We start from the raw sequence: 26826 nt of genomic DNA, 5'->3' as shown, positions 1-26826 counted from the left end.
TGATTTTTTTAGTTCATTACTTAAATGATGCTCTAAAAAATAAATTTGACATATTTTTTGCTTACTTTTGCTAATTAAACGGCTTGGATAGGTGGGAAGATATTGCCTTAAATCACAAATATCAAAATTGTATGACTAGAATATAAAGTGTTAAATAAATAATGAAACTGTTAACATTTAACATGATTTTTAAAAAAACTCAATTTCTGCACAATTGTCCTTTTACTTTTATAACAACGAATACAAGTATTTCTTCTTTGTCTGATTTCTTTTTCCATGTCTGCTCCTAGGTGGAGCATTTGGACATCACCAGACGCCTACAGGAGACCCTATCGCCAGCCAGCCAGCGCCTCCTCCCATGTCAATTCCGTATCCCTTTGTTCCGCTGAATGATCGATTTCAACAGCCTTCCAAGATGGCAGGAGCCCGCAGGTGCAAGGAGACAACTCAGGTTTAGGTTCTCCTGAGGCATGCGCAGCACGTGTCCAAGCCAGGTCCACTGCCACATCTTCAAAACGTTCATTATAGGAGACTGCTGTGTCTGTTCTCAGACTTCAATGTTAGTCGTCAATGAAATTGAACAACATTAAGCCTGATAATCTCCTCAAATACCTACTCTCAAAACTCTGAAGTATGGTGTTTTGAGTTTTGGTAAGGTGCCAGGATTCACACCCATATAGGAGTGCTGGCATTGTACAAGAGTTGAATAATCAGCATTTCGTTTTGATTGAGTAATGACTTCCAGACAGCACGCATTGTGTTAAAAGTTGCTCCAGCGATTCCTAAGCTGGTTGAGAGCTCTTTGTGCATGTTGCCATCTTCAGTTATGTGAACTCCTAAGTATTTAAAGCTGTATTTCTTAGAGAGGTTATTTTATCTATCGAGGAATTAAAAACTTAATTAAAAATATTTGGAGATAAATAAAAAAAGAACATAAAAATTATAAATATATTTATTTTGTATAAAAATATAAGAATATAAAATAGAATGTGTATTATTAACAAAAAAAATAATATTTAAATAACAATACAAATGACATTTCTAGTTTCCTGACGTTTTTGTAACGTTTTACATGACAAAAAACAATTTTTACATCTTAAGATATAAATTATAATTATTTAAAACAGTAAAATGGCATATATTTATTTTTAACTAAAATTCCTAACGCCATTCATTGTTTGAGAACTACATTGTCCAATCTAAATAGAAAAAATATATGTATTTTTTTTACATACCTCTCTTTTGTACTTAAATCTGAGACCCAAATCATACTAACCTCCGCACTAAAGCTTAGAAAAATATAGAAATAAGCTCAATACAAAGACAAGGGCCGCAAACGTTATATCAATGTGACTAAAAAAATATTCCGCTGGCTGCTTGTCATAGTGGTAATGCGATTTAATCCCTTATTGCTTATTGTGTATTGGGGTGGGCCAATATTATTTTTTCCTAATTTCAAAATGAAAGGGGTCTAAAATGTTGCCTTTTGGATTACTCGGAATGCAAAAAATATCAAAAAAAATATTCAATACTACTTTTGGCTCTCAACCAGAGCTTGAAGTTTTCGAAAAAGTCATTTTTTTGCACTAGATCAGTCGTCATTTCGTATTAAAGTAAGAAAATCAGTCCAATTAAATTTTAAAATGTGCATCAAACCTTATAAAATAAGTGTCTAAGGGCATGAGTTGCACTCTGTTTTGTAACTAATGGGTAACATTGTTTTAATGAGCCATTGTTTTCGTCAATATTAGCCAGGCGCTCAACGGAATTAGTTCCGCGGAGTGTAAACTTTTTGCGTTTTGGTAATTTTAAAATGTGTTCGAATTTGTAATTTGATTAAGTTATATCTTTACTAACAAAAAATCATTTTACCAATATAGATAACTAACAAAATGTTCAGAGAGTAATAAACTTTAAACCACGGTTGAGGGCCAAAAGTAGTATGAAATTTTTTTTTTAAATAATCTTTACGTTCAATGTGATCCAAAATGCAACTTTTTAGACCCCTTTCACTTTGATGTCTAAAAAAATAAAAAACTGCATACATCATCGGCCCACACTATTGTGTATGCATTTCATACAAAATAAAAATCATTTTTCTTAGAGATGAATGCATGATTTTTTTCTTTCGCTCTAATAGTCAAAAACTTGTTTAATTCAATGAGGAAGTTCAGGCAGTAAAAATTAGAGCATTTAATTGCACTGTGAAATCTCTCAAAAATGTATGAAAAAATTGAGCTACTTTGAACAACATCACTAGTTCTTCTGAATTAGCCAATGAAAGAGTATTGTGATAGATTTCCGGTTTACAGGAAGCCAACCCACCAATCAGCAGAACTCATGGAAGAGAACTTGTGATGTCAAAGGTGGAATAATTTCAAAATCAAAATACTATAAAAAATCATAGCGCTGATATAGGATACGTAATAATATTTTAAAATAATAAGTATGTAATAAAAAAATCGTTGAACTTCCACATTGAAATTATTAAAAGTCAAAAAGGTTTGTGCATAGAATTATTAGACATTCAGTATGCGTGAAGTGGCATGCGTAATGTTACCAGACTGCGAAAACATAAATAAAAACGCGCGAATTAGATACTTTTGTGTAATGCTATGCTATGTTTTGCCTCAAAAAATATTTTACTGAAAAAAATAATTACTGGCAATACTAACAAAATGTCTACCATGTTTTATTTAACAATCTGATAGACAGTAAAATAATCGAATTCTGAAATAAAATTATTTGTGAATTTGCTACTTACACATTAAATGTGATCCCACCCTATTCCCTATGCCCTTAATCCCAGCAGTATTTTGACACTTACAAACGACACAACGTGGGAAAAAAAATACTGGCAATACTAACAAAATGTCTACCATGTTTTATTTAACAATCTGACAGACAGTAAAATAATCGAATTCTGAGATAAAATTATTTGTGAATTTGCTACTTACACATGAAATGTGATCCCACCCTATTCCCTATGCCGTTAATCCCAGCAGTATTTTGACACTTACAAACGACACAACGTGGCATAATTGAATTTAAATCGGCAGTTGCATACTAAGCTATATCTACAGAGTAACCAATGACCAAAATGTGAAACTACTCATTTGTCAGTAGTTTAGTCGGTTTCAGTTTGATGCGCGTATGCAGTTTCTAAACTATTATCATTCTATGGGTTTATGCTACTATGCGTTATTCCAAATATAATCATTTTGAAATCATTTTTTATTCAGTCTTTGAAAGAATAAAGGAAGAAAGAGAATTACACTATAAGATAACCAGCAATGCGATTCTGAATTGACAGAAAAATATTATACATAAGTTCGACGCATGTAGTTAATTAATTTTGAGGGTTAACTATTTTTTTTTTCAACTACTTAACTTCGGGCATTTTTATTGACTTTTTCGTAAAGTTCCGGAAAGGCGTTCTCGCAGTTGAGTTTTTTCCTCATTCGGTCGTAGAGCTGGTGGTGGAACATGGTACGAAACTCCGCCCTGGTGGTGTATGTGTCGGCGTACAGCATCTGGTAGCCGTTATTCTTCATCACAAACTCTTCAATCTTCCGAGTTGACTTTACCTGCAAAAGGTTTGGTTATCAGTACATGGTCCAGTATACCTCGACCTATGGGGCAGAAAAATTTGCCAGTCTGGAAAATAAACCGGACTACAAGGTGGATACTTTTCATGAATGCTACATATAAATATACAAAATATAAAAATTTAATAATCATTATTATATAAATATTATGTATTTAAGTAGTAGGCATCTTACAAACAATTGTCTTACGTACAATATCTTAAACTCACCGAATAGATCTTCTGTTGGATACCTCAAGGGTTTTTTAAGTATGATTTTTATAATCCAATTTGTGCAATTTCCATAGGTTCAAGAATTGAGTGAGAGCTAAATTGCAATATGATTGTTTGTTTTGGCAAAAAGCAAAGTAAATTTGCTTCATAAGTTGAGCATTCAAGATATTCCTAAGGCTTTTATAACTGACTATAAAATATTTTTGTGTAAAAACACCTTTATAAATAAATATTCCATGCCAACCATGCTAGTTTTGCTTTTGACCTAATAAAGCTCAGCCTCATCATGTGAGGGTTATCACTAGAGCCCGCCCAGGGCACTGCAGATTAAACAAACACCGCGCTAGAATGAACCTTTCTCAAACTTCTAGATGTAGGTTCTGCAGTGCAGACGGGGAAACACCTATACACATTCTAAATGAATGTGATGCTTTACATCATAAAAGGAGCCTCATCCTCGGGGGAGCACTGGTTAAACCTGAGGATGTCAAAGAGCTCGCCCCCTACCTAATAGCCTGATACTTTACAGATCTGGGCTTCGAGGGGGAGATTTAGCAAAATGTAAACTCTCGCCTTGCATATAGTAACCAGGATCTTTATAGACCTGGGCTTGAGGGCGAGAACTATTCACGGGGACCCGTCAAAATAGATCTTCACAGGTCGCAGTGACGTCAGGAGCTTGCATAGCACTGACCTTTACCACTAAGAAAAATAATGAGAATGCCAACCATGCCGGGAATCGAACCTGAGACCTCTTGCATGGTAGGCAAACGCGTGGACCACTACACCACAAGGCCATTTTCAGCAAGTTGTAAATAACTCGCTATTAGAAAATGAGGATGGAGTTAGGGTAGTGATTCAAACTTCGGACCAATTCTAGCCACGAGACCACAACGCGATTATTACCATTTAATTAACAACATATATCAATAGCTATATCTTCCTGAAAACATGTCAAAGAAGCGGGCTTCGTAGTACCGGTAAATAAATAAACGCTCCGTAATAAATGGCAGAAAAGTTAAGTATGTTTCGATACATAACGATGAAGATAGCGTTTGTGTTTCCCCCTGTTTAAATGAATTATTTTTTTATTCTTTTAAATTGCATTAGAAGAATGGTGATAAAGGTAATTCGCCATCATTATCAGACAGTAGGCGTACCCACTTGTAAAAGTACCAATGTCAAAACATCACTATCTGAAAGGCAGAGAAAATCTGAGATCTTCAATCGCCATTAGGTCACTAACCGTTTCATAGTCTTTAGCCTTGGGTACTCCATAAACACCGATGTCCACGTACATCTGGTAGTCGGGACGGGGGTCCGCGGGCTGTAGCATTCCCGGGTTGAGGGGTAACTTGAAGGGGCAGAGCCACACTGGATATACCTGCAAACAACAATTAATCATTAACAATAATTTATTAACTCTCCCTTCCCGGTGATGTGTAGCTAGTACACATTGCATTTAATAACTTTGATATCTTCATAAATATAATAAATGATGGGTTGAGATTTTCGGTATTCCTTCGTTATACATTTACGTATCGGTAAAAACGTTTTTTTTATTAAATAATTAATGCTTATTGGGAACATAAAAAATGTTTTATCAAAAATCGGAGATATCACCCATACAACAGAAAGTTTACCAATGTGTCGCATGTTGGGTTCGTAGTAAAAGAGTAATCCTAATATATAATTGTCTCGCACACTCTTTACGTCTCACTCTCGATAATACGGGTATATTTGGGAGCGAGAGAGATAATTTTTATGTGTCACAAGCACGGACAGCAAAGTTCTTGTACGTATCCCAGACGTTAGCTGCATTAGTAGCTGCTCGGCTTTTGTTGGGGCGGTTCTTTTGCACGCACTGAGAGAATTAATTAATTATTTTTTTCATGTTTTTCGCAATTAGATTAAAAATACCATCACTTTTGAATTTTACTATAAATAATGGAAGCAATTGCCGATGAATATTACACTTTTACGATTTAAAATCTCTCATTTTTTGCATGTGTAGTGACTACACAGCACCGTAACGCGCGGAAGTTTTTAGGACAGTAAGGGAAAGGTTAAAGAAAAAAGACAACTGCGATGAATGGAGAAGGAGTTACCCGATTACAATAGGAAGCTAACAGAGTTATCTTCAATTGTCTATAAAAAATGTTTTTTTTTTATCGAAAATTATTATACCTACCAAAATTTTAAGTATCTTCGTCAGTAACAAGGATTTATATATTAATTATAAAACAACAATACATACATTTATTGAGTACAGAGACACAGTTTATAGTGCTACAACCGGGAACATCCCAATTATTTATTTATTATGTATACGGCCTGAGCCAATTACAACAGTTATATGAAGAAACGTATGTACAAGAAGAACTGAACAAAAAGAACATAAAACTATGTAGCAAAGACAAACATGGGCAAAAAAATAATGGTATACATTATATCTAAGAACACAATCAACGTACAAGACTTCGAGCTAACCCATGCCAATCTATCTTCATCCCACACTGTGTTAATGGCTAAGAAATCTACAAAAAGCCAAAAGACCTATCTCAAAGAATTCCAAGTTTTGTGACAAATTGACTAATCTACACATTCTGGACATTGGGGGCGTCCAAACAAAAGTTGCTCTTAGAAGGTTTGTGAATTTGTCTGTGAATATGCTCCGGCTCGTTTTAAAATCTGTTGTTGAGTCGAGACACTTGTAATGCAATCATGAACATACATATTATATCCATCATTATTTCATTATTACAACACCCTCGAATCTCGTCATCAAATTATTCTTGGGAAACATTTCTACAAGCTGATTTCTGGAAGATTAAATATACCGAAAGAGATCAGTTTGTACAATCCCAATAATTATACTAGAGTGAGATCTCATGCACTGTTTTACACACCCAGAAGCCGTCCAGATGTGAGTCAGAATTCACCCATTAATATGCCAATTCGATTGCTAAATATGGCTCTTCTGTGGATAATATAGATCTATTTTTCTGTACATATCGGCAGTTAAGCAGCTATTTGCTTTCTATTCATTAACTTCTAACTTATATTTATAGTCTGCATTATGTGATGGGTTAAACAGTCCGTAAAGTAATGCAGACTACAATTGACAAATAAATAAATAAATATACTAGGTGGATCAATAAGTTTAGAATAATCATGAGATGGAGTTAGTATGCACTGATGTGAACCAATTATTTATTTTTATTTATTCATATTTTACTCTTACAAACTATAAACAATAATAAAAGTAATGTGACCTCACTGGGGTTACCCGTGCCGAGGACACTTAACAATATACTTTTTAAAAATGTTTTTACAATTGAGAATAAACAAAGAAGACTAACTTAATAAACAGAGATAATTAACAAAATATTCAGACTGTTTTAAAAACTAGGTATATATGTACATCTATATTATTTATATTAAAAACACAATGAAAATAACAAAAACCCAACAGAAGCTATACAATTGTGGAGCGGTTGATTCAATATTGGTTTGGGCGAATGAGACAATCCATTTGACTTCTATCTAGCTCCACAATCCATTTTTTTCAGCCTTTTTAAACATTTTCTCGTTACTAATTGTTTTAATAGATAGTGGAAGTAGGTTTTAGATTTTAATTGAATAATACTCAAAATCCTTAAGTTGTATTTGTGTTGAGGATCTAGTGATTATTTATTTATTTATTTATTAACGGACATTGTCCATGTATACAATTTATAGGGTTTAAATATTATAATAAAAGAATAGTTTAAAACATTAAAAAAAAGAAAAGAAGCATTGACAAACATAAGGGACATCAAGACAAGATCTGAGTATTATTTGAATTATGGATTTTTGTGCAACAAATACACTATTTAAAACTGTGTCACTCGCACCACCCCAACCGATTATACCGTACTCCAAAATTGATTGGCACAATGCAAAATAAATTTTTAAAAGTTCCTGTACATTAATTATATTTTGCGCTGATTCATAACTATGGATATATTCCTACACACCAGAGTCCATGCAACAGTCAAAACAATGGGTTTCTCCGAGTGAAAGTAAGCAAAATTGTACAAATTCGGGTTTGAACAGTTTCCTCAGCCACCGTATTCGCCAGACCTGGCCCCCAGCGACTTCTACCTGTTTCCAAACCTGAAGAGATGGCTCACGGGTAAGCGATGTTACCAGACCAAGTAATATCCTACAGGACATACAAGGGGTTCTTAGTGGTGGGGGTCGGTGCTATGCAAGCTCCTGACGTCACTGCGACCTGTGAATATCTATTGTAACTAGGGATAACCAACCTCCATCTCCTTGTGGAAGGTCCGCAGGGCGGGCTTGAGCGCCTCCACAGGCAGCAGCATGTCCTGGATGACGTGGCACTTCTCATACAGCCTCTTGACGGCGGCGGTCTGCGTGACCTTGAGGAGAGAGACCTTGGGCGGCATCAGCCAACCCAGTGCCAGGCGGAACAGAGGGTTGTTACCAAACGGGATTATATCCTGGAAAAATAATATCATAATATCACATTTACGAGGAATATCCAGAAAGTACGTTCCGTTTGACAATTAAAGAAAATGAGTATATATTAAAAAAATCGTTAGACCTTAACTATTTTTCGATTAGGTGTTAATTGTGTCCACCAAAAGTTTAAAAAAAAGTAAAGGTCACACGTCATTCAAAAGAGAATTTTCTGCTCTACAAGATAGTGCATTTGTTTTTACATTACATGTGTTATTTATTTTAATTTTATTCTGTCGGCCTCGTGGTGTAGTGGTCGGTGCGTTTGCCTACCAGGCAAGAGGTCTCGGGTTCGATTCCCGACATGGCCGAAATGAAATATTTATTTAAAAAGGTGTTCTCACACTAGAATATTTCATAGTCCCTGGACTGGCCACCTGAAGCGTAAGACTGAACATCGTACCTTCATGTGAAAAAAAAAACGATCAAGTTACGCTGCGATTGGTGTACCAACGCAGTGCCCTATGCACCATTAGGTGCGGAAAGGGAATGATGTAATATTTTATTTGACTACAAGCCTTCAAAATGGAATGCCAAGTAAATGAAAGAGACCATTTTTTTTAAGAGAACAAAGCTGTCAAAGCTGCTCGCGATATTTGCGCACTGTACAATGAAGATCTTATGAATTATTGACTAATTTGTTGTGAAATAATGAAGGCGAATACATTTTTGATTTCTTTATTGTATTTTTTTATTTGGCCTCTTGTTCTCTTGATTGTAAAAAAAAAACAGACACAACTTGAGTTAACACCCAATAAAATACTTGTAGTCACCTTGTTTAATGTCGGTTCTTACCTGCAACTCCCAGAAGAGTGAGCGAGTGTGTCTGTGGTAGTAATCCCGGATGGGAATATACTCCACAAAGCTGTGCTCCATTCCTCGAACGTGCGTGAAGAACCACGGCTTGTGCCAGGCGCCTATTTCATTCACCTACAAAATAAGATGATCATTTTTGAAACCTGCGACAAATCTGATCACAAGAAACAGTAAGTATTGGGAATGAAATGGATATTTCTGTAAGTAGGCACACATTATAAATATAGAATAAACTGTTTTTGAATATTAACACCATGAGCACCAGTCAAATACACATAAAATTTACCTCGTGCCCAGCCCATTTTTGTTAAAATTTATGTTTTGTGAAGGGTTTCTTAAAAGTGTCATAATTATGAAAATACTGGGTTAAAAATCAATTGAAACTTCTGATGTTTATTTAAAACTATTTAATAAGTCATTTATATATGATAGTTTTGCCAACATTGGCCTTCATGGAGAGCCACATTGCAATGTTTGCACATATACCGGGTCTCGCTCCTTTTTTTGTGCTTTGCACACACCTTGCAGGTTCGACCGGGTTTGTCTTTTTTTTCTGTGGCAGGTATAGCTATTAAAACATGCTTGGACATATCCCCTGACAACCTGTTCGGTGGATCCTGCAAGTTTCGCACTCGGACTGCAAAATGTGGTCTCCAGAAGGCGAAAAATGATTACTTAAAGCTAAAGAACCTACATAATCTATCAAGTAAACTCTAAAATTTTTCTTATTACTAACATTATTTTTCTTATATAATTTAAAAGAATTAAACAGAGCACACATAACAAGGTGAAAAAATACTTTTTTCGACCACTTAATGGTCTTCCTGTGGATATTGTAATAGGACAAGAACTGGTCCGAGATGTCCACACCGCTCATATACTTATTATATTCCAATACACTTTCAGGCGTGTAAAATATCCCTCGGAAACAATCTACAAAATCAAACGTCAACTGCAAGCGAAACTAGGCGAAATCGTAATGGTCAATGGCAGCCACAAGTAGCCGTGAAAAAAACATGTGATTTCAATCGATAAAAGAGATCCTTTCATTTACCGATATTGCAAATCAGATGACAGCTTTGGAATGGTGTGAGTATTTGCTATTCATAAAACTACGAAAAAGTACTAATAAAAGTCACTAGATGTGAATAAAATGCGCATTTTTAGATAGCTGGTACACCACGTGAAAACACGGGACCGAGCCCAACGCTCGGATGCACAATCACGTGTTTACACGGCTCCGGGATACAATGTGTTAAAAAAGAAAAAATAATAATTTTGATTACAAACTAAACAATAATGTACTAATGAGAAAGCACGAAATTAAAGATCTTGGGATTGTTTTAGACTCGAAACTACTTTTTGAATCGCATATCAACAAAATTACCTCCAAAGCATTAAGCATGTTAGGTTTCATAATTCGAATGAGTAAACACTTTGATAATCCAAAGGCCCTAATTTCATTATATTATACATTTGTTAGAAGCCATTTGGAATACGCATCTCAGATATAGAATCCCCAGTATGCCGTATATATAACAAGAATAGAAAATATTCAAAACAAATTTATAAAGTACCTAAAATACAAAACCGGTATTTCTTATGTATCAACTCTCACTGCCTCCACCTGCCGTGGAATCACTTCTCTACAATACCGCTGAGTGTGTGCGGACCAACTACTGGTTCATAAAATTATGACAGGAATAGTTGACTGTGCAGAACTACTTACTTTAATAACAATACATGTTCCAGCCAGGATTTGTAGATGGTTTCATGTACCAATAAGTAAAACATTGTATGTTAAAAATGCTTTTTTTCATAGGACTTTTTCAGTGTACAAAACAAGATTTAAAGACATAGACTACACAAACATCACTCTGTCAGATTTAAAATTTACACTAAAAATGCATTATGTAACTTGGTAGACATTATAATAATAAATATGTACATCTCTCTTCCCCTCCTTATCCCCTCTTCATGCATCCTTGTCCTAATCCCGCCCAATTTACAACAACTTACTGTTCTAAAAACCTTCTGCAAATAGTAATCCAGTAATATATTAATAAATGCCAAAAAAACTTAAAAGTCCTCTCCTATAAAATTAAAAAATGAGCTGTTATGACTTGATTGCACCGAAAGTGCGATATGTTTAGCATACTAAATGGTATAATCAATGTGCCATCATTACTGGGATAGGTAAAATTCTGTATTCCGACTCGTAGGTCGACAGCATAGAACATTCTATGGCCTTATTTATCCAATGACCCGTCTTTGTCAAATTGTTAACTCAAGACAAGATCTGAATTTTTTTGGTTTAAGTTTACAATGATTTAAACGAGCACTAAATAAATAATCCAGATCTTGTCTCGATGTCTCTTACATTTGTCAATGCTTATTTTATTATTTTTCAATGTTTTTAACTATTTTTATGTTGTAATATTCATCCTAGTAAAATGTATAAATGGACAGTGTCCGTAAATAAATAAACATTAGAACACCATGTGTGTATGTTTGTAATAAATACTTACAGTTCCATCGGTTCCCTGGGTGTCACTCATATTACCGGTCATAATGACGGCCTCGTCCTTACTGAACAGGAGGCCCTCCACGAAAAGGGCGGGGTGAGGGCGTGACGCCTCCCACTGGAACAGCTTAGCGATCTCTTCCTCTCCGCGAACGGGCTGGTACTGGAGACGGACGTATCTGCGTGTATTTATTTCAAAATGAGATATTTTTCCAACAGAGATGAGCTGTTGAGAATATGGATGCCGGCTTACAATCCGTCGGTGGCTGAGTAACATTTAACATTTTCCATTTAGTTAAACGTTCGGTTAAACATTGACTTCTCTAACCATGCTGAAGATATGCAGTACCATGGAATAAACTTTCTTAAAAATCAATGAATAATGTTAGACCAGTTATTTTTATTCAAATTAATAAATAATAAAATTGATTCTCCTAACCTACTTGAAAGAATTCCATTCCGTGTGCCATCTAGACCGACAAGACAAAATCTTCTGTTTTACACAGAAAACGCATCAACAAACTATTTTAAACAATCTACAATACCTAGAATATGCGACCAATATAACAATATATTTACCGAGGCTGATATTTTTTGTGACAATGTATGTAAATTTACAAAAAAAAGTATAGAAACTTTGAGAGAATCCGATATTCAACTTTATTATTATGTATATACGTATTTTTTCATTTAGTTTCTTTTACATTTATTATATTGAACATAATTTAAATTATTATATTAAGTGTAAACAATTTTTTTTTGGTGTGTGCATAAGTGTCTTACCCTAATATACAAAGAAATTGGCAATATTTGTGTACATACTGTTTGTTTACCTAATAAAATAAATAAATAAATTTAGGTAAACAAGTCAATTCAAATCATCATTGGCCAGTCAGGAAAATAAACCGGACTCCCGTTTTACAAGGTGGATACTTTTCGTGAATGCTAAATATAAATATACAAAATATACAAAATTTAATAATCATTATTATATAAATATTATGTGATTAAGTAGTAGGCACCTCACAAACAATTGTCTTACATACAATATCTTAAACTCAGCGAATAGATCTTCTGTTGGATACCTCGAGGGTTTTTTAAGAACGATCTTTATAATCCATTTTTGTGCAATTTCATGGGTTCAAAGATTGAGCGAGGGCTAAATCGAGAGTCGAAAAAAAAAGTGAGGGTTATCACTAGAGCCCGCCCAGGGCACTGCAGATTGTACTTACACCTTGGTATAATGAACTTTTCCGAAACTTTTAGATGTAGGTTCTGCAGTGCAGATGAGAAAACATATATCCACATTATATGTGAATGTGATGCTTTACGTCATAAAAGGAGCTTCATCCTCGGGGGACCAGTCAAAGCCGAGGATGTTAAAGAGCTCGCCCCCTACCTAATAGCCCGATACTTTAAGGATCTGGACTTAGAGGGGGAGATTAAACGAAAAGTAAACTCTCTCCTTCCACACAGTAGCCAGACTCTTTATAGATCCGGGCTTGGAGGGGGAGAACTATTCACGGGGACCCGTCACAACAGATCTTCACAGGTCACAGTGACGTCAGGAGCTTGCATAGCACTGACTCTCACCACTAAGATTGCAAGGTATCAGATTCTCCTTAAAGACAATGGTACGTAAATATTATATACAAACTTTTTTGCTGGTATGATCTTGATTTCAACAGCAGTCAGGAATCCCAGAGTACCATGGGACCAGGGCACCGAGTAAAAAAGGTCAGGATTGTTTTCCTGCAAAAAAGTAGCCATATTAGATAATTGTTGAATTTTTACACGTAAGCTATTGGCATAATTATTTCTTGAAACAAAGGAAGTGACATATTCCAGATTTCGATATAGTCTGCAAATTCATTGCCGAGGTTTTGCATTCTATGTATAAGAGTATTAAATCAAGACGCTGTTATATTTATTTATTTAAATATATACGCCTAGTGGGCATATTTAAGGACAATATAAATTATGCATTCTGCAATGTCCATAATCTTTGTTCGGTGTCTTATTTCATCACAAAGACTGACGCCCAACATTTGTCATTCCGTTGCTCTCTGAACGCACTCTAACTTTTATAACCTTCCAACAGTGAGGAACCTGGTTTTCATGCCATACATCGTCACTGGCAAGATGTTTTTATTTTCAGTGTTTTTATTTGTGAGTTTTATGTGTTTTTATAATGTTTTATATGTATTTGATATTAAAATTTAATAATGTTTAAAAATGCACGTTTTCAAATTATGTAAAATGTCTCCCTCGGCACGGGAATCCCAGTGAGGGAAGATTATCTTTAATGTAAATAAAGTAATACATAAATTGTAAAATAAAAAATAAAATATAATTTTATTCTTTGTTTTCTAGAAATCATAATTGACAGCAAACAATATTTAAACTCATTAAAATATCATTAGATCAACTCATTAGTTAACCCGAAACACTTTGTTAATGATCCTTAAAACAAAAACAATTAATATATTAAAATAAAATCACTTTGTTTTTATGTACCACTTATATTTTTATAATTTGACAACCAACTAGTTTCGGCAATACTATGCCTTCTTTATGGTTAATTACAAACTGTTTAGGGTGAATTACAAACCATTTTAATATATTAAATAATAATGTTCCACAAAGTCAGTGCTTCAAACATCAAAAATATAAAAACAATTGAATTAAATTTACTGTCATATAATTCAGAATTCTCTATCCTTACTTCTGTTTTGTATAAATACATTGAATTTCGTAATAAAGATACCAGCCTCGAAGATGTCGCCAAAGCAATGAAACTGGTCACTGGATATTCCAAATTTGTCGATTAAAGTATCACTCGTCTTTTATTTCTACAATAAAATATAAGTGCATACTACGATAAGTGAATAAAAGCGTTTATACCTTGCTGCACGTGACCAGACTCCCGTCGGCCAGCACGAGTTCGTACGCCAGACACGTGTGCTGGAACAGTCCGTGCACGTGCGAGGAAGACTCCACGCCCGTGCCCATGACCAGCCCTCCCACCGTGAGGTCGTCCAGCTCGGGGGTCACGGCCAGGGACAGGCCCATGGGCAGGAGAGTCCGGCTCAGCTGGCCCATGGTCACCAGCGGCTCGCAGCGGACGGTCTGCAACAAGAATCAAGATGGCTGGCTTGATATCAAATGTAAGTCTAAATTTTGCCAAGAGGAAATTAAGCAGAATTTCAGAGCTCATATTATTGGGTGTTAATAAGTTATGTAAAAATTATTTAAAAATTGCAACAAATTAGTCAATTCACTGTACAATATAGTTGGATAATTTAAATAGCTTCATTTTTGTGAGAATCGCCTCAAGGGTGCTGTACAGTAAATAAATATCCCAGTACCTTATGCAGCTACAGTGCACATAGAAGATTGGGATTCTAGTTCCTAGTTTCCAATTATGATATATTTTCAGAATCGAGTTGTGGTCCCGTGGCTATAGTCCTTAAAATTTAGCTTGATTAAAATGACAGCTGCCAAACTAATGTCACTAGTAATGGGAAATTCGGGAAATGGGGATCCATGATTATGTACCGATCAAATCAATTTTATCAGTTTTTTCGTGCAAACATGAAACTCTGTTTCCGAAAATTGATATAAAAACGCAAAAACAAGCCTATTATAGTGTGTTTGAGGCAATTATTTTTTAAAAATTATACATAAAATACTTTTTTTCATGAACAACAACAAATGAATTATTTTTTATTCAATCAATTTACATTGATCAATATGTCCCATTTCTAACATTCGAGGAGAATGCAACCCTAAAAAATATAACAAGTGAAAATTTTTTTAAATTGTAAAAATGTATAATTATGCTATTAAATAAAATAAAATAAAATATTTTTAAAAAATAAAAAAATCACGAACAAGTACCTAGGTACCTACTTATCAATTAAAAATCTTTTTTCAAGATAATAGCAGGTAAGCCAATGCGCAACGTTTGGGCAGGACAACGTCTGACGGGTCCGCTAGTAATAAATAAACAATTAGAATACAATAGAACTGGATTGTGGTCCCATGGCTAGTGTCGCGTACTCACGGATCAGAGGTCCGAGGTTCACAGCGTTTTGACAGGCCCAAGGCCCCGGTTACTATGGGAAGTTAACAGAGTTATCTTCGACTATCTATAAAGAAAACCCGATATTTGTGTACGATTATGAGTATATTTGCATGAACATTTAAAATATATTCGTCGGTAAACTATAATTGAACAAGTTTAGAAGAAAAAATTGTATGCATATTCTGCTTTTCATACAGAAAACTTAATTTTGCTTTGTAGATAAAATGGAAGATATATGTTAACTTCCATTGTAATCAGGGCCCAGTTGGTTAAACAGTCATCAAAACTGATTGATAATAATTGATTTTTAAATTATATATTTATTTTATTTAGTTCTATGATTAACATAGTCTAATATGTATTTACAACACAATATTTACATCTATACTTATTCCAACATTATTTATCACTATTATACACTTAATATCCTAATTTATAATATTCGCTGTTTCATATGTACATTTTCATTGATTATATTCACTATTTACACTATATATTACCTAATATTTTTCACATATACACTTTTTACATTTAATTTTAAATATATTTACATTTATTTAATTTTTTATTCTTTCTGGCATTTCCTCAAATAATTGTATTCCCTTGTACATAAGGCAGTTCTGGGACATGGCTTTTGATTTATTTTCCAGTCTTATATTTTTAGATCCTCTTGTTGCATAGTTTCTATAAAAGAACTGATTATTTTTTAGTTTATTTTGAAAATATCTCGGAACTATTCCTTTAATAATTTTGTTTATTTCATTAGCAACATTGAATTTGATTATTTGATCTATTGTCATGATATCTAGAAGTTGAATCATTTTCTTAACTTTTGTTCCTAAAAGTGTATCTTAATTTAGTATGTTTGAAAAGAGCATCACATGCGCTGATGTGTAAAAATAAAGTAAAATAAATTAAGTCCTCGTACCATAGCTCCGGTGTCAACCTCCAGTACATCTACAAGGCTAATGTGAATCTTGAAATGGGTGTCTTTGTATAGCGGGCGGCGGAAACTCATGGTCTGCCAGCCTGGACGTCCTGTGCACATGGGTACCTTCATGCCGCTGTCTCGCCACACTTGAACCTGTGAAAAATTAAAATTTCATTTTTTTTTATCAGTACTTTTGTGTTATAGGAATATGCAGTCTCATAAAAAAGCTAACTTTGATATACATTCAAGTTTTTTTAAACATTTTGTCATATTCCTCGCAGACTAATAGCAATGATAATTTAAAATTTGGTGAAAAGTTAGGTTGACCCTTTGTCTATGTACCAATTATATAAAGTACTACGTTTATTGATTTACATATATTTTTCAAAAAAATCTCTCGCTACACTATTTATATGTGCAGTTATTTTTATTTTAAAAATTGTTTTACATTTTGAGTCTTTTATATTTGGCAATAACTCATTAAATATTTTTGGAGCAATTACATTACATTGCTTTTTACTAAAGGCGGTTGATGCAAATGGGACAATACAGTTAATTTGTGTTGCTGAAAGAGTGTTTATATTTTGTTGGGTTCTTTTGACCTCACTTAATTTATCATAAAATTTAAGTAGTAGGCACCTCACAAACAATTGTCTTACTTCCAATATCTTTAACTCAGCGAATAGATCTTCCGTTGGATACCTTGAGGGTTTTTGAGAATGATCTTCATTCACTTTATTTAGTTTGTTTGCTTGCTTTACAGAATTTATTTTCATTAAATTAAACCTTTGCATTTTTGTTTCTATGCTCAATTTTTTTTCTTGTTTACCTACCTTTATTATTTTAATTTAAAACTTAAGTAATTTCACATCTTTTTTCTTTATATTTTGGGTTTTATTTTTAAGTATGTCAGCACGTTTTTTTTTTTGTAAACGCCCCTTGGGCATTAATGTACAAAATAAATAAATATGTTTCATTATGTAGCTGTTGTAATTGGTTTAGGCCATATACACGAGTATAATAAATAAATAACAAAGAATTATCAAACGCTGTCACCTGCTGTGTTTGTGTGATTATGTTCAGAGTGTGACACGGCTTCTGATTTCAGCTCCTATTTTTATTAGATCAAGTGGGCGATTAAACATTCTATATATAGCACTTGAATTTTATCATAATATTTACATAACGTTGCCACTGTCAAGGAGACGGGATCAAATAAACTGAATACTCATATCAACAAAAGCGATTGTAGTAGGTAAATAGATAATGAATGGATCAGCGGTGACGGGTTATATGCCCACATTTCTACTACTACTACTGAAACACGCCAATTTTTCCGTAGGGGTAGGCAGAGAAGACCGCCACACACATCTATCCTGACATATTGGTACAGTAGAACTCCCAATTATTTAAATTAATTGGTACTATACCTTATTCGGATAGTTGGATTTTTCCAAAAAAGGGTCTTTTTTAATTAATTACGACTGTTAAAATGAAAATGTATGATCGAATATGAAAAATAAGCTTTAAATTAATTATTTTAATTTATTTCAACAGAGAGGGAAAACATTTTTGAGAAGGGAAAATGGAAGTCTAGGCATTTACAGGGCTTATGACCTGTAAACATTATAAATTGCTGTGTGCATCTAATTAACATTAACATTATGAGCTTTCTATACAAAATTGTTAATAACGTAATTGATAGCCCAGAAATTGTTAGAGGCATTTCATATCGAGTCCCTGTCCGTAGAACTCGTCAATCTGTACTCTTCGACATTCCTAACTCAAAGACTAATTATTTAAAAAATAGCACTCTACGAAGAATACAGATTACCTATAATGACAGTTTTAGTGACATCGACATACTACATTGTAAATACCATATTTTTATCAGATCTGTTAAAGACATTTTAAATTTATCTCCTGCTTGACTTTAAACTTTTAATTTGATTTTTAATTTTATCTTTCAATTTTAACTTTTTAATTTTAAATTTTAAGTTAAACTTTATTTTAATTTAAGCTTTTCATTTTAATTTTAACTTTTACTTTTAAACATTTGATTTCAACTCTTAATTTATACTTACTTACATCTACTACCTGCATCTAATAATTTATTGTTGGTTGTGATTTTTTACAATTAAATTTAAATTTTCATGGAAGCAGAGAGAGGGGGAGGAAAGTAGAGTAGCTATACAATGTCTTCTCCTTTTTATGAACTTTTTATGTAATATTTTTATTTTTACTTTTTTAGAATTAAATTATTTTTCCCCTCTCCTCCTGCATTCATTAGTGTGAACTCTGTAATTGGTCTTACTTTTTATAATTGTTCTTTTGTACCTTTTTTTTTTTTTTCTTCCTTCGTTTTATATAAAGACTGTATGATTTCATTAATAAATAAATAAATAAATTAATTAACTGAACTAGCACCAATCACTTTCTCGGGAAGGCCATTCCATTTATCCACAACTATAAGGTTTAAGAAGGGGGTGGTGTTAAGTTTCAATGAATGACCTCTGAGAGGGTGGTTTTCATTCATAATGAACATTGATTTCAACTTGGGTACATTATAACTGTATTTATATTTACACCTGATAATGGGTAATTCAGAATACCTGAAACTAGTTGTGTTATAATATATTAAACTATTATGTAGTAAAATTACAAAGTGTTTCATTTGAAATAAATTCAAAATGTTTTTCCACAAAGTAAATGCTGAAACAATAAATAATACAGAACATTCACTTCTGTTCAATTACTTCACTGTTCAATCACACTTCTGTTCAATGTACTTTATAGTCCTAACGCTCCTATATAACTGTGTCAAAAATTTCAACGCTTATCAGTTCATGGTTTACCTCTTCGTTCAAATTCTCAAGGCACTCTTTTAATACCCATCCACAATTCCTCTTTCTTCTCTAACTCATATAGTGTCCATGCGGCTCAACTGTGGAATTATCTCCCATCCACCATCAAAGATGTTACTACATTATCTCTGTTTAAATCACGTCTGAAGAAACATCTCCTTTCTCTTCCTAAATCTTTCCTCCTTTCCTCCTTCCTCTTTTTTTCCTTTTTCCCATTGAGTAATAGTTTTGATTTAAGGTAATTTATTACGTTTATTTCTATTTTAATATATCTTTAGCTTTTTAATATTTTTCTGTAACTTCAATTATAAAAATAAAACTTTTATTTTATTGGTTGGTTGGAAGAAATTGCCATTTGGCAATAAGCCCGCCAATGTACAAACAACATTATGTACAAAAAGTTAAATAAATAAATAAAAACATCGGGCTTAAGAAAGAGACTGCTGGTGTAGTCGGCAAACTGCGGCTTTGTAGAGCGTTGTCTTTGTCATACATGAATACATACAGATACCGAACTCCTGCAACAGAGACGACGCTCTACAAAGTTGGAAATCTCATTCTTAAACCCGAATTTCGTTTACTGTCGGGCTCTGTACAGTATGTTTGTACCGTACTGTAAATGAAAGTCATTGCTTGCTGAACATCTTAGTTGAAGTAAGCTGTTTGAGTGTCTATAGTCGGAGTTCGGATAATTAGATTTCTACTGTAGTCAGATGGCAGAGGGGGCCATCATGGACTGAGGACTAGGAGGGCTGACCCCAAGAAAATAGGACATACGGCCAGGAGGAAGAGAGAGTTACAGTTAGTTAACCCTCCCTCCACGGTGATGTGTAGCTAGTACACATTGCGTCTAATAACTATAATATCTTTATAAATATAATAAATATTGGGTTTAGATTTTCAGTATTCCTCCATTACACATTTATGTATCAACTGAAATAATTTGTTATTAAATAATAAGTACTTATTACTTATTAGGCACAAAAAAAGCATTTTATCGCTTTTTTCTTGTTTTCAGCAGTTAGATTTGAAATATTATCATCTTTCAAATAAATTATGGTTAATTAAAACCATTCCCTGTAAATACTTCATTTTCCCTTTTTAAATCTCTTATTTTATTAATGTGTAGTGACAACACAGCACCGTAACTCGGGGGTGTTTTTAGGACAGTAAGGGAAGGGTTAAGAACAAAATTAAGGTACATTTGATAGCAAACAATTCCCTTTTTTTTGAAGTCCCGAATTGATTTGTATATAAGAAAACTTATCCGGCATTGTTATTTTTTTTTACTATACTATGTGGTTCGAGTGTATCTTTTTTCTTACGGCATTCTAGGAGGATAAGCAGATGTTCAATATCACAGAATCTTATCAACGCATTAAACAGATAAACATTTTAGTTTTAAATTCCAAACTATGACAGGTACAAGATATCAATATATTTTATTTATTTATTATACTTTTTTCTTTGCATTTTTAAGTAGGTCTACAAAAGTAACAAATATTAAAATATTACATTAACACAAAAAAAAAACCCCCACAAAAGCATTGCCTGTATGTGGGTATACATTTTAATTTATTTTTTTAATATTTAAATTGAAAACATATTATACATAATTTTAGGGACATGCAGATAAGAATATTTATTTACAGACATTTTTATATTTTAAACTATAACATTATTTACAAAAGCAGAATAAAAATTATGATACACTACAAATTAAAAGGGTATGAATAAGTTTTAAAAATTACAAAATAAACATAATACAAGGTATGGAAATAAATTCAAAATGATATATACATTATACAATCTGGGAAAGAAAAATTAAAAAATATAAAAAGTTTAAAAATTACATTATGTACATATACAAGCTGAAAGAGTACGAGAGTGCAAATGTTAAAAAATTACAAGAATAAAAAAGTTTTTTTAAATTAACAAAATATATGTACCCAATACAGGTTAAAAAAATATTAAAAGCGTATTAAAATTACATATACATAATACAAGCTAAAAAAGCATAAAAATAATTTCAATAGTATTAAAAATTACATATACAAGCAAAAACGGTAAAATAAAAAAGATATATGTTCAAGATGCGATTCTCTGGATCAACCAATATTATTTTTTCGAAGTACTTCTGGAAAAAATAATTCTTTAATTCGCACGTCCTGTTCCTTTAAATTTTTGTGGCAATTTATTGAATTCCTTGAAACCTATGTATTGTAAAGATCTAGTACCAAACTTCGTAAACTTCACAGATCCAAAATAAATATTATTTTTTGATCGAGTACTGTACTGATTGATGTCTCTATTGAGAGCGGGCTTTATGTTACTGTGCAACGAGTCGAGAGTAGTATTAATGATAGTGCTAGTTATCTTGAAATAGGAAAGCATGCTAAAAGGCATGATTTTTGTTTTAAAATAAGATTTTAATTCGAAATTTCCCGTAGGGCTGAAGTTCCTCATTCAATGCTCTAATTTTCGTCATAATACAGTGTGTAAAGTGATCACACAAACCAGCCAACGACAGATCATAAGCCCTGTAAAAGCTTGGATTTCCACATTCTGAAATAATTCCTTCATTTCGGTTGAGATCTGTCGGTGCTATCGTCTCGATCCCGGTGTCTAGTAAGTAGTTTGATTTCACAGCACATTTTAATAAAGTTGAGATAAGAAATCATTCACTCCATTATAAACCAAGATAATTAGGTAAAACTGGGTATCATTTCACTCAGAACAGGTCAAAGTTTAAAAATATATAATTCGACCATAAGTTAATCAGATATCACGGACACATTGGAATACTAAAATACTCTATCCATGTCCAGGGCGCTGATTACAATAAAAAGTTAACAGATCTATCTAGAGTAAAAATTTGAGTCATGATCTAAATATTTGAGTTGTTCCTTTCTCGTTTTTCTTTCCTACCCATCTCCTCTCCTATTTAATTTTTGTTTTTATTTTGAATAAAATTACAAGATTCAGTATGATTCCTTAGAATATGTCCATGAACTTGTAATTTTCTCAAACTGAACAGTTTGGATAGGTAGGAAAAAATTGCCTTAAGGCAATATGCCCGCCCTTATATTATTATTATTATTATTAATAATACACGAGCAGCTATTAAGCTGATGCGTGTATATCAAGTGTACATGGTTATTAAACATTATACATGGCTGTGTGCATCTAGGCGATTTTTGAACACATTAACTGAACGAGCAACAATCATTTTTTCGGGAAGGCCGTTCCATTTCTCCACAACTCGGTTTGTCAGGAAGTTCTTCCTGGAGTTGGATGAGAAGGAGGTAGTGTTAAGTTTCAATGAATTACCTCTGAGATGGCGATTTTCTTTCATAGTGAACATTGATTTCAACTTGGGTACATTATATTGCTCAGTTAAGATTTTGAACGTTTCGATCGAGTCACCACGCTTCCAGTGAACTTAACCCGAGCTCCCTCAAGCGCTTCTCCTATGATTTATTTCTTAGAGAAACTACCATTTTAGTTGCTCTTCTCTAGACTTTCTCTAATAACTCTGTCTTTTTTAAAATAGGGACTCCAGATTTGATAGGCATACTCCGGGAGTGGACGAACATTTGTTTTATAAATTTTGAGGAACAAACCTTGGGTGATGTGAGCGAATGTTTTCCTTATTAAGTATAAGAGGGAATCAGTGTGTTTGACAATTTGGTAATATGTGATTCCCATCTAAGATCACAAGTAATCACAACTCCGAGATTTTTGTGTGACGTTACTGCTTGCACTTGATTTCCATACACGGTATATATTATTTTCGGATTTTTAGGGCCAATGTGCAGGACGGTGCATGTATATAAAGTGTTTATTTATTAAGGAAATCATACAGTCTTTATATAAATACAAGGTACAAAAGAACAATAAAAAAAAATAAGACCAATTACAGATTTCACACTAATTTATTATGAATGCAGGAGGAGGGGAAAAAATAATTCAATTCTAAAAAAGTAAAAATATAAATATTAAATAAAAAGTACATAAAAGGGAGAAGACATTGTATAGCTACAACTCTCCCTCCCTCTCTCTTTCTGCTTCCACGAACATTTATATTTCTAAGTAAAAATTCACAACCAACATTAATTAATTAGATGCAGGTAGTAGATGAATAAGTACAAATTAAGAGTTGAAATTGAAAGTTAAAATTAAAATCAAAAGTAAAAGTTAATATAAAAGTTTGAATTAAAAGTTAAAATTAAAAGTTAAAAAATAATAATAATAATAATTGGAGGATTAAATTAAATGGCGAAGTTTCATGAAAATGTATAGAAAAAATAATGAAAGTGATTTAATAAAAATGTAAATTAGTTGCAAAAGAGAGGGAAAACAATTTTGATAAGGGAATATGGAAGTTTAAGCATTTACGGGGCTTATGACCTGTCGTTGGGTGGCGTGGCCAATTTACACACTGTAACATTCACCATTCTGCCCACGTGACAAAGGTTTCAGCTCCTTTACTTCAAAAAAGTCAAATGATGGAACAGTTGAGGAAATGTAGATGTTAAAACATGGGTAGAATGGTAAATGTTACACGGCATGTAAATCGGCCACTTAAAAGAAGATCTTTTTTTTGGATGCCGCCCCATAAATGATCGTTATCCTAAATAGGTGTGCAGGTTTTCACGGTCACTGTTATCAATATGTTTATTTTATGGGTGATACCCTGTGCGTTGGATTTGTTCCGACGTTTCGGCTACCATTGCTGGAGCCATCTTCAGGGTAAACTTAGTATTTTGTAGAAAAAAGTATGTGTTTAAGTACCAGTAATTTGTACCGTGTCGCAGTCGACACATTTTTATTCGTTTTTGTAGTATGTAGTGCTGGGAGCCATGTTGAGTTTAATTAAGGCCCATCGTCTTTGTTTATGTTATTTGGGTGTCTGTGTATTTCAATTTCCACTTTTATTATTCGTGCACTGTAATTACTGGGTTTATGTAAAATTTTCGGTTCGAAAGCAAAAAATGTCCGGTGTCTTTCAAGTGTTCCGCTATTGGAAATTTGTCAGGGTGCCCAAGTTTACACGCCCTTTTGTGTTCGTCAATGCTTTTCTTTGCTACAAATTACTAGTACTTAAACACATTTTTTTTTTCTACAAAACACTCAGTTTATCCTGAAGTTGGCTCCTGCAATGGTAGCCGAAACGTCGGAACAAATCCAACACACACGGTATCACCCAAAAAAGAAACATATTGATCGTTATCCTGATTTATTATCCTGATTCTATGTAAATCATTAGTAATAAATGGTGTTAAGGTGTAAATGTTATATATTTAAAGTTTTCAAAATATTTAATACTAATTCACTAAGTTGTATATATTACTAAAACATGTAAATATCTAAATAAACAAAATAAACAAAAACTCAACACTTATGACCCCAGTTGGGTGTGGTGAAAAGGCCATAAAAAAACTAAGACGAAGAAGATCTTTTTAATGGTAATGTTGGTCTTTTTGTTTTAAATTGTAACAATTTTTTCTCTTACTATTTTCGAATTGCTTATTTTAATTTTATTTATATTTATTTATTGTTATCGGGGCCCCGATTACAGTGGGAAGTTAACATTTACCTCCAATTTTATCTACAAAGTAAAATTAAGTTTTCTGTATGAAAAGCAAAATATGCAATTTTTTCTTCTAAACATGTTCAATTATAGGTTACCGATGAAGATACTTTAAATTTTCATGCAAATATACTCATTTTCGTACACAAATATCGATTTTTCTTTACAGACAGTCGAAGATAACTCTGTTAACTTCCCATTGTAATCGGGGCCCTGCACCGTTATGTAAATATTTTTTGTATTTTTCCTTTACCTCAATTTCCATTTTTTTTTTTTAAAGCCTCGATATAAAATGAGAGCAGACATTCAAAAAGTGATTTGTCCAATTAAAAAAAAAATATATGTGCATATCAAGTTCATATCTAAATCTATGAGAGAAAAAAACCACACTATTCATTAAAAACGCGTTTATTTCAACTGTAAATTTCTGTGACAAATTACTCCTCAAATATGTAGATATATTATAAAAGTCGAGATAAAAATACGAAAGCTGGGTCGTGTATTAAAATTGCAAATAACCGTAATAAAATAAAATGAAGATGCACGATTTTCACGTTTTAAAACAAATTAATACGTATATATTTTATTACGTACCTGTTTTTGGACATTTTTTACTTTACGGTCATGCTGCTTCGGAGCACTGTTCATCCAAAATGTCACAGAATTTCTCACATAGTCCCATATTTGGTACAGGAACGATAAAGGTAGAAGGAATAATATTACGAAAATCCAGCGATAGTTTATTAAAATGTGCTCGACAGCACTATCGAATGAAAATTTACGGCCCATGTCAACCGACTAAATTGAATTAAAATCTAACTTTATAATTATTGATGCTCCCGGAGAGACCGCGACCAACTTGAGAATAGAGATTAACTTTTTATCATGCTTTAAAATGCTTTAGTGCTATTGTTAAATATCACTATCAAACTAATGGCATGAAAACTGTACAAAGATAGGCAGGAGACTTTCAAATTCAAACACTTTAATCCAGCTTTAAACACACGTCAATTTTGCCGGGGTTCGCCGGCAAACTAGCGACACACAGCGAGCAGCGGACAAACCGCGCGCAAATTGACGCAAATCTGACGAAAATAATGCGAGCAAACGCCGCAAATAACTTCTTCTTCTTCGTTTTTTCATGGCCTTTTCACATCTCAACTCGGGTGTTCTGGCCAGTGTCGAGTATTTTTGTTTTTTATATATATACACATGTTTTAGTAATATAATATGTACAAATTAGTATGTTAGTATTTAATATAATATAAACATATAATAATAAAACATATTTACAGCTTTACACCATTTACAACTAGATATTTACATAGGATTTTAAATATGCGTTTATTGGGTGGGGACATGAGAGTAAAAATATGAATAGGGAATGGGATATTAATATCAGAGAGGTCGGAGAAATCAGGATAACAATCATTTATGGGGCATCCAAAAAAAATATGGTTTAAATCTTCCTCATCTAGCTGACATTCGCAAATGGCAGAGTCCCAGACATGGATTCTGAACAGGTGAGTACCATTGCAGCAGTGCCCAATGCGCATTCTGCATATGGAGGATGTCTCAAACGCCGCAAATAACAATACTAACGACAAGCGAAAGTTAGTGGCATAGACGTTTATCTTCTTTTTTGTTTACTGGCTTTTTCATCT

At 33.2% G+C, this 26826-nt stretch overlaps 1 protein-coding gene across 1 annotated transcript; it reads right to left on the bottom strand.

Moving 5' to 3' along the window:
• Nucleotides 1-2814: 2814 nt before the first annotated feature.
• Nucleotides 2815-26252, bottom strand: LOC148272597 (delta(24)-sterol reductase-like). The gene is made up of 9 exons (XM_088239841.1): nucleotides 25757-26252; nucleotides 16703-16858; nucleotides 14592-14816; nucleotides 13345-13439; nucleotides 11692-11866; nucleotides 9143-9277; nucleotides 8131-8328; nucleotides 5067-5204; nucleotides 2815-3587 (listed from the first exon to the last, which is right to left on the bottom strand). Exons 1-9 carry the CDS (start codon nucleotides 25949-25951, stop codon nucleotides 3387-3389), a joined length of 1518 nt encoding a protein of 505 aa, XP_088095967.1. The 5' UTR covers nucleotides 25952-26252; the 3' UTR covers nucleotides 2815-3386.
• Between the last annotated feature and the right edge of the window lie 574 nt (nucleotides 26253-26826).

Source organism: Micrasema longulum, unplaced genomic scaffold (genome assembly GCF_059751315.1).
Source record: "Micrasema longulum isolate JH-2025_06_02 unplaced genomic scaffold, ASM5975131v1 h1tg002280l, whole genome shotgun sequence".
Lineage (NCBI taxonomy): Eukaryota > Metazoa > Arthropoda > Insecta > Trichoptera > Brachycentridae > Micrasema > Micrasema longulum.
Note: the sequence above shows the minus strand (reverse complement) of the source record. Positions and strands in the feature narration are given on the sequence as shown.

Coding starts and splice junctions, on each gene's coding strand:
- LOC148272597 (XM_088239841.1), bottom strand. CDS start 25,951: ATGGGCCGTAAATTTTCATTCGATAGTGCTGTCGAGCACATTTTAATA. Junction 8,329..9,142: donor CACTCTTCTGGGAGTTGCAG/GTAAGAACCGAC, acceptor TTATTTTTCCAG/GATATAATCCCGTTTGGTAA. Junction 3,588..5,066: donor AGGCTAAAGACTATGAAACG/GTTAGTGACCTA, acceptor AACCTTTTGCAG/GTAAAGTCAACTCGGAAGAT.